The 12,551-nt window shown below is 42.3% G+C and overlaps 1 protein-coding gene and 1 long non-coding RNA gene across 5 annotated transcripts in view; one reads left to right on the plus strand and one right to left on the minus strand.

Annotated features, from left to right (window-relative positions):
- The window catches only part of Marchf10 (membrane associated ring-CH-type finger 10), an 87,518-nt gene that overhangs the window by 25,158 nt on the left and 49,809 nt on the right, over positions 1-12,551 (minus strand). The window contains exons 5-6 of the mRNA XM_015504780.2: positions 11,286-11,435; positions 4,891-6,304 (exon numbers count right to left, since the gene is read on the minus strand). Of these exons, the coding sequence (XP_015360266.1) occupies positions 4,891-6,304; positions 11,286-11,435 (1,564 nt within the window). The remainder of the gene's footprint in view (positions 1-4,890; positions 6,305-11,285; positions 11,436-12,551) is intronic.
- LOC125615075 overlaps positions 1-12,551 on the plus strand; it is a 44,358-nt gene that overhangs the window by 22,811 nt on the left and 8,996 nt on the right. For 3 of the 4 annotated variants that reach the window (XR_007345625.1, XR_007345626.1, XR_007345624.1), the window contains 3 exons: positions 3,701-3,869; positions 5,046-5,177; positions 5,279-5,458. This is a non-coding gene — a long non-coding RNA (uncharacterized LOC125615075). The remainder of the gene's footprint in view (positions 1-3,700; positions 3,870-5,045; positions 5,178-5,278; positions 5,459-12,551) is intronic. The other variant, XR_007345627.1, reaches the window with a different exon arrangement.

Consider the following 12,551-nt stretch of genomic DNA (forward strand, 5'->3'; position numbering starts at 1 on the left):
TGAGTTCAATTCCTGGTACTGTCTCCCCGCCAAAAAATTAAGATGGGCAATAAAAACTTTTAAAAGAAAGATAACAAAAGGAAATTTACTATAGCAAATATTTTTAAATCCTTAAATTTATAATAAATAAAAAAGTGTATAATTGATGCAGTATTTCAGGCAGATTGACAGAACAGACGCGAAATTGACAGGGATTGTGTGAGCCAAGAAGGCATTTCAGATCAGGAAGGGAAGGATAGAATGAATGGTTGTGGGACAACTGGTTAAATGTAAAAGAAAAACAAAAAAAACAGACATCAGAACCCCACTTCAAATTACACATCAAAATATATTCCATCTGAATTTAAGAATAGCTCTCATGTAGTAGGAGTTTGCTTTGTGCTAGGCACTCTCTGACATAGGTAAGTATCTTAAACCTGCATATTTTGAATTGAACCCAATTCTCAGCACCACATATAAATAAATAAATAAATAAAATAAAGGTCCATCAACAACTAAAAATATGCATATAAAAAAAATCATGGGGCTGGGGATGTGGCTCAAGCGGTAGCGCACTCGCATGGCATGCGCGGGGCACTGGGTTCGATCCTCAGCACCACATAAAAAATTAAATAAAGATGTTGTGTTCACCGAAAACTAAAAAATTAAAAAAAAATCATGCACATAAAATATGAAGTAAATAAAATGGAAAAAGTGAAAAAGTATACGCCTGATATTTGGCAGAGCATTACTATTGATTTTCTACAAAGAATGTTGATATATTTTAGGAGGTAAAAACAATATTAACATTCCCCCCAAAATGTAGATAGGAGACAAGATCAGGCAATGACAAATGAAGATATGCAAATTAACAATAAACATGGAAAAAGTTCAACATCACTAATAAGCATAAAATTTGCAAATTAAACTGATTATAATTTTTGGCTAATCATTTGACAAACATAAAAACTAGGGAATTGGCAAGGGTATAGAGAAAAAGGATTTTTTCAAAATGGTGGTTGAAAAAACTCAAAAAAGCTATAGCTATAATATTATAATGAATAAGAAAGATTAGCAAAAATACAGAAAATATATGTCAATTGCATTTGTATACACCAACAAAAAGATTTAAAATTATAATTTAAAATATCATTTTAATAGTAAACAGAAAATAAAAGAACCTAGAGATAAATGGAAAGGCTTTTATCAAGAAAAAAATCACAAAACTACATAAAAGAGGGCTAAGGTTGTAGCTCAGTGGTAGAGTTCTTGCCTAGCATGCATGAGGAACTGGGTATGATTCTCAGCACCACATATAAATAAATAAATAAATGTCCATTGACAACTAAAAAAAAATTTTAAAAACTACATAAAAGACATTAAAGACAAAAGGAGGAACATACCACGTTTCCCAAAGAACCAAACAATATCTCAAAGGTGTCAATCTCCCAATAGCCTGTAGATTCAATGTAATTATAATAAAAATCCCAACAAGCAGACTCTTAAGTATATAGTCAAGGAGTCTTTAAAGAATTGCATGGACATGGTGGCTCACACCTGTATTCCCAGCCATACCTGTAATCCCAGCGGCTCTGGAGACTGAGGCAGGATGATCCAAGTTTAAAGCCAGCCTCAGCACTTAGCAAGGCTCTACACAACTTAGCGAGACCTTGTCTCTAAGTAAAATATAAAAAGGGCTGTGGATGTGGATCGGTGGTTAAGTGGCCCTGGGCTGAATCTCTGGTAACGCACCCCCCCACACACCACCAAAAAAAAAAAACAAACCCAAAAAACAAGAAACGAAAAAACAAAACAATGTGGAAAGGGAGGCTTTGCACCATCACTCAGCAAAACCAATAAAAACTGTAGATATTAAGACAGTCAGTATTAAATTAGGGAAAGACAAAAAAGACTAATGGAACAAAAAGAAGCTGAATCAGATTCATACGTGTATGGCATGTTGTGCACCACAGAAGAGGCTGTGCAGAGAAAATCCTGGGACGATGGCATGTTCATAGGGCAAAGTATAAAGTTCACCTCACACCACATATTAAAGCCATTTCCCATTTAAATCCACAACCCCATTCACATTGAGTCCTAAATGTATGAAGTGAAACAGATTTCAGAAGAAAATAGGAAGAATGTCATGATGATGTCAGGTTAGGGAAGGATTCCTTCAACAGGACAAGGTACCAATCACAGTCCACAAAGAAGATGGACATATTTGACTACACTAAAATTAGGAATCTCCTTTCATGACGGGCATGGTAATGCACACCTGTAATCCTGCCACTCAGGAAGCTGAGGCAAGAGAAGCGCAAGTCTGAGGTCAGCCTCAGCAATTTAGCAAGACCCTGTCTCCAAATAAAAACTAAAAAGGGAGGGGGGTGGAGATCAGTGGTAGAGCACCCCTGGGTTCAATCCCTGGTACCAAATAAATAAATAAATTTCATTAAAAGACATAATAAGGAAAAAGATGAACTAGAAGGTGGGAGGGGATATTTCCAATATTTAACTTCAAGGGGTTAGATCAGTAGCTAGAATATATAAAGGACTCCTAAAATAAGATACAAATATTCTAAAAAGAAAAATAAAGACTTACAAGTATTTCACAGAAAAGGAAACACAAATGGTCATTTAACATTTAAGAGAGCACATAAAATACCTAACCTCATTAACAGTCATGAAAATGCAAATTGAAGCCACAATATCATTCTATTTCCCTCAGACTGGCAAATTTGAAAAGCTAATCAGCATAAGAATTGTCAAGGATGCATGACTTGGATATTGCGGGTGGAACCATAGATGAGCATTACTTAGTACAGGGGAAGAAGTGCCACCTGCCAGCCCAGAGACTGCATTCCCAGATAAACATCCCAGAGCACTCTTCCCATGTGCACCAGGAGACATTCACAAGGATGCTCATGCAATGTTGTTTGCAGAAAACAGTAAACAGCCCACATGACTATGGACAGGAGAACAGGTGTATCCACACAACCAAACACTTTGTGCCCCTTGTGGTGAAGGGAACAAACGAAAGCCACAGATACCAAGGAGGATGCATCTCACTGATGCTGTGAGGGGAAAAGGCAAGTCTCCAAAGAACAGAGATTCCATTTCTACAGAGTTCAAAAAGGGTAGGAATGGTTCTACAGAGTTTAGCAATGCACATACACGTATGGGAAGAGCATGGAGCAAAAAGTCCCAAACAGGATAAGACAGAATCCAAAGGAACCACTAACACAGTGCAGGTGAGGTCAGGGGGTGGGGAGGTGAGGAGGGAGACCAGGAGATCCGGTGGGCGTGGTGCTCTTGAGCACGACAAGAAGGTTCTGTTAGCTGGAGGTGGGCACAGGGATGTCTGGGGCTCTTCTCTCTCTCTCTCTCTCTCTCTCTCTCTCTCTCTCTCTGTGTGTGTGTTAAGAAAATTCTCCAAAGTGTATACATATTATATACTTATTTTTATGTATTCATGTAACTAACACTGGAGGAAAACATTTTAACAGTGTTAAGTGCTATTGAGAAATGGCTTAAAATAGCAAAATAAGACATTTTAAAAAACAATATGAACCAATGTTCACTAAAAGTTGCAATTTTCAACAGTGATTATCTCAGCATGATAGGGTTATAGGTGTTTTCCTTTTAAGTCTTTATTCTAAAGTATTTCCTAAAGTGGACACTTTGGAAATAATAAGAAAAATATAAGGTCTGTTCCATGCAGGAAAACAGAACCATCTGATAAAGCAAGTGTCCCGTGAGCAAGAGCTGTTTGATGCATCACCAGGCCTAGAAGTCCACGCATTTGAAACGATTACTTTGAGCCTAAATGCATCGCTTTGGGATGGTGGCATCCAGTGTTCAGACCAGCATGTCTGAAGCTATCGGCTCAGGTAGGTGAGGATGGGTGGGGCGAGGTTTCTTGGCCTTGTTTATCACAAAAAACCATAAAGCTAGTTCTGGAGTTAAAGAGGCAGAGGAATAGGTATGTGTTCTGTGTTTTGGTTCCCCCTCTTTTTTTCATTTTTAATTCATTGTCAGGCAGTTTTTCTGCTTACAAATGAATATCCAAAGGATAATCAATGGCCCGAATGAGCCAAACCAACAGGCACAAAGAGGGTTCCCATTTCCGAGAATCAATTTCCAGATCTGTAGGCCTAGATTAGGGCACAGTAAACACCTATCATAAATGAAATGGTAGAATTCTGACACACTGTTTAATGATAGCTTTAAAAAGTATCCCATTTCATAGCTGTGAAATATCCCCAAAATCACCTCATGAGAAAGGAAAGACCAAAGGAAAGGGCAGTTCAAAAAACGTCTTGCTTTTCTCTCTTTTGTGCATAAGAAAGAACACATAAGATGGAGGCAGGGCCTCCCTCAGCCCAGCCCCTCTGAGGACCGAGGTAACTATGGTAACTGTTTGGGAACCATCTTCGGTTTGGAAGGTTCAAATTCTCGAACTGTTGGTTTGATTTGCGATAAGTCCCAACAGGGAGCTGTGAACTTCAAATGCTGAATGGTTCCTTCTCTGGGGAGATAACAACCTTTTCATGAAAAATCCTGGTTCCTAATTGCTGGGGAGACAAGCCAGCCCTACTCCATCAGAATCCATTACATCTAGCCAACTTTCCTTTCTTAAAGTTATGGTGTTCAAGGGAAAAAACACTTTAAGAATACTGAAGATATTGAGCAGAAACACCAAACTTTTCTTTTTTCATACCTATATTCTAAGAGCACCAAAATAGGGACAATTTCCTCAAAGTAAGCAATCATTAATATGTCAAGGAACGGTCTACCTCTGATTTAGATAAAATTCCCATGACACTCTAATGAAAGCAATGTTTATTTCAGCATTGGAAGAAATGGAAAAGAGTATGTGTACTTATATATGTAATTATGAAACTTCCTCACCTTTCTTGCAATTTCTTGAGTTTCTCAGGGTCTGTCTTTATCTCAGTGGCCTCCTTTACATCTGGGAACCTGGATACTGCCATACTGCTGCCATTATCATTTTGATTTGAGAAATCAGACACTGCAACGAAAGTAAAAGGTATATTTTCTTGCAGGGACCCAGGCACATGCAAGTGACCTTGTAAGTTCCTTCTTGATGGAGAGGAACTAGGAGGATGCACCGGGGACAAACTGCCTTGAGGATTTGAGAAGAGATCTTCTGTGTATAATGGAGCCCCCTGAGGCAGGTTTGTGAAAGTAATGTCCTCGGCTCCCCTGACGTCAAATTCATGTCCAGTGTTTACTGGGTGGTTTTCAGCACTGGCAAATGGATTCCTATTTCTGATAGGGGACAACGGCCGGCGAACATTGAACCTTGAGTTTCCCTCTGAACTTGACCTGTAACCTAAAGTCGGTGACAGTGACAAGTCTATTGGAATTTCATCTCTCAGAGCAAAATGCATTAATGATCCAGGAGTGTAATAAGATGAATTCATGGAGGATCTCGAAGCTATTGGTCTAGCAGAAAGTAAGTGGTCAAAAGAATTTCTGGAACTATTTAAATAGTCTTGCCAATCTCTTTCATAATCATGGATACCAGACCTGTTTTCTGCAGAAATGCGATCACTAGGTACATTTTCAGCATTGAGACCACCATCTTGTCTGGGTTCAGAATTGGTGTCCACTGAATGGAAGGGCTTTTGCTCATTTTCACTTCCACCACCGTCACTGTCTTTAACAGACTCCCCATCAGGTAGTTTGGGCTCCTGGAACATCCTTTGCCCTACAGAAAATTGCCTTGTAGGCAATGGCTCCATTAGGTTGCTTATTCTTAATGAGCCATGACTGGGCTCGCTCCTTCTTAAAGAATTACCTCTGCAATGTTCAGGGTTTTCTTCAGAATTTTTATTTTTGGTCTGAGTAACTGATGTCCCAAGAAATCTACTTCTTTTATAGTTGGAGGGAGAACGGGGTGAGCGCATACCAACCAACAGAAGTTCTTCTTCTACACGGATTTCCTCCTCAGTGTCCTCATCTTCTCTTCCAGCATTTAACGATATAACAGAATAGAAATCTTCATCTCGGAACCTAAAGGGTGACCTTCTTGGCCCCCCCATGATGGCGGGCATGAGTGGTGGCCCCAAGGGCTCACTTAGCACTTGAGAACTCTTCATTCCTTGGAAAGTCTGGGTTGGGGTTGAATGTGGCTCATTCTGGGAAAGAGCACTTGGGTCTCCTTTTCTGGCTCTCTCAAGGGTGTTCTCAGCTGTCATCATCAGTGGTGAGGAGGAGACCAAGTTTCTTCTCTCTCGGGTTGGCCTCTTCAGCTTAGTCTCGCCTGCCCATATCAGGGTTTCTTGTTGAACTACGGGATCTGCATGGACAAGAGACAAATTTGTCATGCTGTTAAAAGTGCCCATGCATGAAAGCCCTTTACACCAAGCATGGGGATCCCTTAACCATAAGAAAAAGCCCTGGAGAAGAAAATGTGAATGGCCAAAATGGTAGGAGGTGCAGGAGGAATGCCACACAGCCGGCTTCTTTTGACTGTTGCTGGGTTCTCCTTTGTACCCTTGTGGAGTTCAGGCTGGTTCTGGGGAAATAGGGTGACCCTGAGGATACAGATTCTTTCTGCGGAAACTTCCAGAATAACGATACAGCTTCAGGCCAGTCAGGGGCGAGGATGGATAAATACTGGTTTTCATTCTGTACATCATGAAGGAAAACCAGCACTCTGGGAGCAACTTCTACAAAAACGACTGATCCTTTCTCATCCAAATTCATCTGACGTACATTTATGACACTCTTGTTTCTCATACAACTTTATAAAAATTTATGAAAAGTATGTTCATTATGGCAGACTGCTTGCGAGGAAGGCTCTAGAATCCAGTGCCCAGATACACTGAATGAAGACTGTGGCCATGCTTATTCCACTTAGTGAAAATTGCAATTTTAAATCTCTCAAGAAATCACAATCTCCTCTCTGTCATTAGCTTCTAGTAAACTCATAAACTCTGGTCATTATAGAATCCCCAACTTCCCCCACCCTCCCGATTTTATAGTAGGAGGAGGAATTTTTATTGGTGAGATCACTTATTCAAAACTTGTTTTATACAAATAATAAATGTTACTTATTGAGGGTGTACTTTGAGTAGAACCATAACTATATATCTCTTTCTCTCTCACACATACTTACAAACACACACATAAGCCTTGCAGCTCTATGAAATACTTCCATAATCATACCACATTATAACTGAGGACACCAACACACAGGGAGGTCACATAACTTGCCCAAGACATTTCTAATAAGTGATGGAGTGAACATTTGGACCCCAGCCTGTTTGATTTGAGGTTTGTGCTCTTAACCACTATCCTGTATTATCCCTTTAGAAACTGGTTGGACTTCCAATTTCCTTGTGAAAACCAGGATCCAAAGGAATTCATTGTGGTGTGTGTGTGTGTGTGTGTGTGTGTGTGTGTGTGTGTGGTTGAGGGTTATTCACCTTGATGGCACGGGTAGAAACTGAAAGTACTTCTCTGACCCCATTTCTCTTTTTTCCCTCCTGAAGTGAGCCACCCCCCACTCTGCCTGCTCTCTGTTATTCTGTGGATCTGATGAGACTCTGCTGTCCTTATCACTTAGTCTCTAAAGCAGCTCGCCTGCCTGTCGAGTGGACAGGACTTTGCGGGGCCTGGGAAGGTCTGTGATAACAGCTCTGCTGGGGAAATGCAAATCCTTGGAGCAGCCGGCTCAGCCAAGGGCCAAGTCAATACCACTCGCTTTAATTGAGCTGCCTGGCAGGGGATCCCGGGCTTCAGAGGCTAACGTCCTAACACTGGGTAAGCTTCTTTTATTGTTAACTGCACAGGACACTCACAGACACAGTGCGAATCTTTACTCATCAGCTCTATCAGTTAAACTCTCCTACCAGGCCCCTCGTGGGGTTTATAAACCCCAGGAAGAGATTTATCAGCAATTCAAGGACTCCTTGAGCATCTGGCTATGTGTGCACAGGAGTCCGACTTGTTCGCCCACCCCACGGGGCTGATCCCCACTTGGGAAACTCGTGCTTCTACATAACCAGCTGAATTCTGATCATTTATTTCTTTCTTTTGAGGAAAAAAGTGATACGAAGGCATCAAAGTCTAGGCTCTGATTGATCAGTTTCCATTTTGAATTTGAGGAGGGCCTCAGAAGTTGGCTCACGGTGCTGGAATCCAAGACTTCTGGTCATTTTTAGAATTCACCTCCCTGGCTAGAGGGTGAGGGGCTGCTCCCCATCCCCACCCCCGCTGCCCCTGAGCTCTGAGCAGGGAAGGGGGAAGACACCTGGTGGGCTAAAGAATGAGCTGAAAACAGAAATTGGAGACTCAACAGGGGCCATGAGCTCATTTCCTGGAAGCCACTGAGCTGTCATAGGGTGACGGGGGCCTCTGGGGCAGAAGTCCCAGCTACACACAGCACCACACCTTGCTGAGACTCCTTCGGCTCCCAACAAAACACACCAGGGACTGCATCTTCACGTTCCCTGTCACCACAACTGTCTCCTCTTTAAAAATTCAATCAGAGCTTCTCTGGTGTGTATGTGTGTGTGTGTGTGTGTGTGTGCATGCGTGCGCATGTGTGTTTCCTAAAGGTGACAGACTGCAGCATTCTATATTTATGCTATTTCAACCCCATTTTTTTGGTGTCTATCAAAGAGGGAGCAGACTTCATGGCTGGGGATGAACACTCCACTTGGTATGCCAGGGACGTGCTATTCATAGTGCAGACACTGGATGCTGCTCTGAGACCTGCCTGGCCTCCAGCTGTGGCAGGGGGCCTGCCATCGCCAGGAGTTCCAGGCATGTGGAAATGAAACCTGAACAAGCGACTGTCTGCCCTGAGATGATGCCTTTGGTCTGGACTTCCTCGTGTGCTTGACCAAGAGTGTCCTAATTCCAACAGCCATAGACTTTTCATTTTTTTCCCCCTTCTGGTTATAAAAGCAGCCTATGATCACTGGAGAAAATAGAGGAGAGGATGAACTAATCCAAGTCTGCCCATGACTAAGGGCTCAGGTGACCATTGCTCATGTTCTGGGGAGTTGCAGGCTAAAGACCCCTGGTTGTTCCCATCCTGCAGTAATGCTTTGGCTCAGCATTGGAACCATGAATTAAATGCCTTCAGATGGAAACATGGATGTGTGGTTTACCTCATAATCCCCGCTATGAATCTCTCCTGTCGTACCCACCTGCTCCCTGAAGGCATTTGAACTTACAACCCAGGCCTCCCTTATTCTAGAGGTTATTCCTTTTAAAAAAAACAAAATTGGTATGTTTCTGTATATGCAACTGTATGTCCTGCTTTCTTTCTCTAAACATTTCATTGTATGCATTACCTCATGTCATTATTCCTTAATGATAATATGAATGTATCATAATTTGTGAACTCTTCCCCTGTTCCTGGGCATATAGACAGTTTTGGGGTTTTTGCTGTCAACGGATCCCTCTGTGATAAATTTCCTTGCTTGCGCATCATTGACGACACACCTTCTTTTCTTAGAATAGATTTGTGGGGGTGGAGTTACCAGGTCAAAAGGTATGAACTTTCTAGAAGGTTTTGACACATGTTGCCAAATTTCTTTCCAGTTTGCACAAAATTACCCTCTGGGGGAGGCACAAGAACATCGTTCTCATAACCGTGTCCCCAGCAATCCTTGTCGATAGCATTTGACACAACAGTGCCAGGAAGTATTAGCTCTTAGTTTTATGACCACTATTAAATATTATTTTAAAATCCTTAGCCAAGTTGGCAGGCCACATTTAGCTCACTTGTGAATTTACATTTATTACCTATTAAGGCTGAACTTCTGTTTTAAGTGTTCGCCTATGTGTCTCTGCAAAATTGTTACCCTTCTTCTCCATTTTTCTCTTAGGTATTTTGTGTGTGTGTGTGTGTGTGCGCGCGCGCACATGTGTGTTTTATTGATTTTTTTCTGTATATTATCTTGGTTACATTTGCTTCAAATCTCTCACTGTTCAAATATCTGACTCTATTCCAATTTATTCAAGCCAAATTAGAACGTGAGGAAAGAAACTAAAGAGAGACTCTAATTGGGGAAAGAGAAGGAGCCCTGGGATAACAACTCAGGGAGTCACAGGAAAATAAAACTTGTCCCCTAGGTGCAGATGGGGGGTTGAATGAGCCCCATGGGTCCAGGAATGTTTCATGTGCAGAGAACGTCAGCTTTCAAATAATATCAGAGTTCACAGAGAGCCACTGGGGAGGTGGCAGGAGAGAAACTAACAATGGTTCAGGCCTTCTGTGTGGACCTAATATGTACTGGTGCTGGTCTGTGTATTACTTCACTAAGCCACTTGAACAATAGGGCAAGGTAGATTTTCATTATCCTTGTTTTAAGATAAGGGAACTCTATCCCAGTGTGGCTACATGACCATAAAGGATCCCACTGCCCGGAGGGAGAAGGGGAATTAGAACCCTAGAACTGGGGTCTGCCCTAAAGCTCCTGCCCTTTCTCCTGCCCAAAAGACATTGTGTAACTGGGGACATCTCATTGCTACTGGTTCATGTGTACTTTAATGGCATCTCATTCCAAGCCATCTAAATACTCCATATCTATATCTATATCTATCTATATCTATCTATATCTATCTATCTATCTCCCATTTAAACACAAAGGCTACCACGTTCATTTAGTATCAAGAAAGTGTGATACTCAGTGGTTTCTCTGAGAGCAAATCTTGGTTATGACACATTGCTTCTCTTGAGTCCTAAGTGAGCTCCTTAGGTGCTGTTCTCTCCTTCCTGTCACTGCAGGGGACTGTGACAGGGCTAGCAGAGTAGATGGCATGAACCTTTGGGTGCATGCTCAGGACTCAAATTTAGAAAGAGGAGCGTTCCACCAAGCCAGTGTTTGAAATAAAACATATATTCATTTTGATATTTCTTACACACTGAGATCTTGCTGCTATGACTGCCCTGGATCAGAAAGGCCATCTCAGAGATAAACAGTCTGCTATCACGGACATCCATTGTCCTGCTTTTCCATCTTCCCCCAGCTCCTGTCCACTCAAAAACACACCTTGTCATGCTCATGGAGTTATGGGAGATAAAATAAAAGATAAGCTCTTCCACTGCTTTTCCCACCAACATCATTGGAGGAGGGGAAAAAAAAACAACAACCTCAAGATCAAATAGTTTGCTTTTAAAACCTTTTAAGTATTTCACTTTAGGGTATTCTCCATTACACAAAAGCACAAGCATCTACAAACCAGGAAGAATTCATCAGGTGACAGCACAAGTCGGTCCTCTTCCCTGAGGACCAAGGTACGGCAGCCACCGTCCTTACCTGCTCCCCAGAGGGTCTGTGCCTTTGCAGGCAGCTGTGATTTCTGTCTGCTTCTGTCCCCAGATGCTCTTGGGCTGTGCATCTCTGGGCTGACTGTCAATCTCCCCAGGTTTGGCCTCCTCTTCCTTGATAAAATCTTTGGTGCCTGTGCTGCTGAAAGGTGCAAAATCTTTTCAATAATTAATTTTTTACAGGGAAACATCCATATAAAGAATGCTCAAAGGGCCCAACAATGGGGTGTCTGGGGGCGGGTCACAGGAACTCAAGAGATCAGAGTAGCTCTGGGGAAACCTGGTTCCACTCCCTTGTAGTCACATGAGCTTGGGTGAATTTCTTCACCTCTCCAAGCCTCCTCCTGTTACATGGAAATAATACCTACTTTGCAAGACTATGATCACCATTAATGAGCACCCATGACACCTGCAATGCACAGGGGTCTATCCTTTCACTAAGAAGTTTCTAGTTTCCAATTCATGTTTGGATGGGCCTGTCAGCGATATTGTCCAGAAGGCCCCTGGGACACTCAAGGTCCCTTGCTCCCCAAGTGCTCACCCAAATTTGAATCACATATTTTGTACTTGCATATTAATGTCCTTGGGTTGTTTTGTGGCAAACATTACCTTACAGGAAGATTCCAACCTTCGGGGACCATCCACTTTTCCTTGCCCATGTCCTACCCACCAGTGTGCGGGTACAGGAAGCAGTAGCTAGAGTGCTACTGTGGACTGCATTCCCAATGAGCACTTGTTAAAAATTCATATTTGGAATTAGGTTGCTACTTGGTATGAATAATGTCAAGTTTCTTCTTCACGTGTATTAAGCATCAGTGCATATGAGGGAAATATGAGGGAAAGTCGCAGCATTTTCCAGGCACCTCTACAAGTTCTTGGGCTCATAAGGCAGTTAAATTGTGAATATCTGCACTTACTCCCCCAGGAGAATTTGCCTGGCTCATCCCCTTTTAGACAGTTTAGAAGTTTCACAAGTAGATGCAGCCAGCAGGCAACAGGGTAGAGCTGGGACAGGACCTGCTGGCATGTGAGAGCACAGCCCTTCCTGGCACGTGGGGACAACTGGATTCATGTTTCAGTGTGTAGGCTGTGGTTGTGTGAAGTTTCTATCCAGATTCAGGGAAGGGAGGAAAGTTCTCTTTGGCAGACTGTGAAGGCCAGTTTAATACAGGGACTAGGTCCGCTTCCCTCTAACTGGAGGGCAGGCAAAGGGCCTGTGCACCACAGGGAACTTACTAGGGGGGGGGGGGCTCTG

Source organism: Marmota marmota, unplaced genomic scaffold (assembly GCF_001458135.2).
Source record: "Marmota marmota marmota unplaced genomic scaffold, marMar, whole genome shotgun sequence".
In the NCBI taxonomy this organism is placed as follows: Eukaryota; Metazoa; Chordata; class Mammalia; order Rodentia; family Sciuridae; genus Marmota; species Marmota marmota.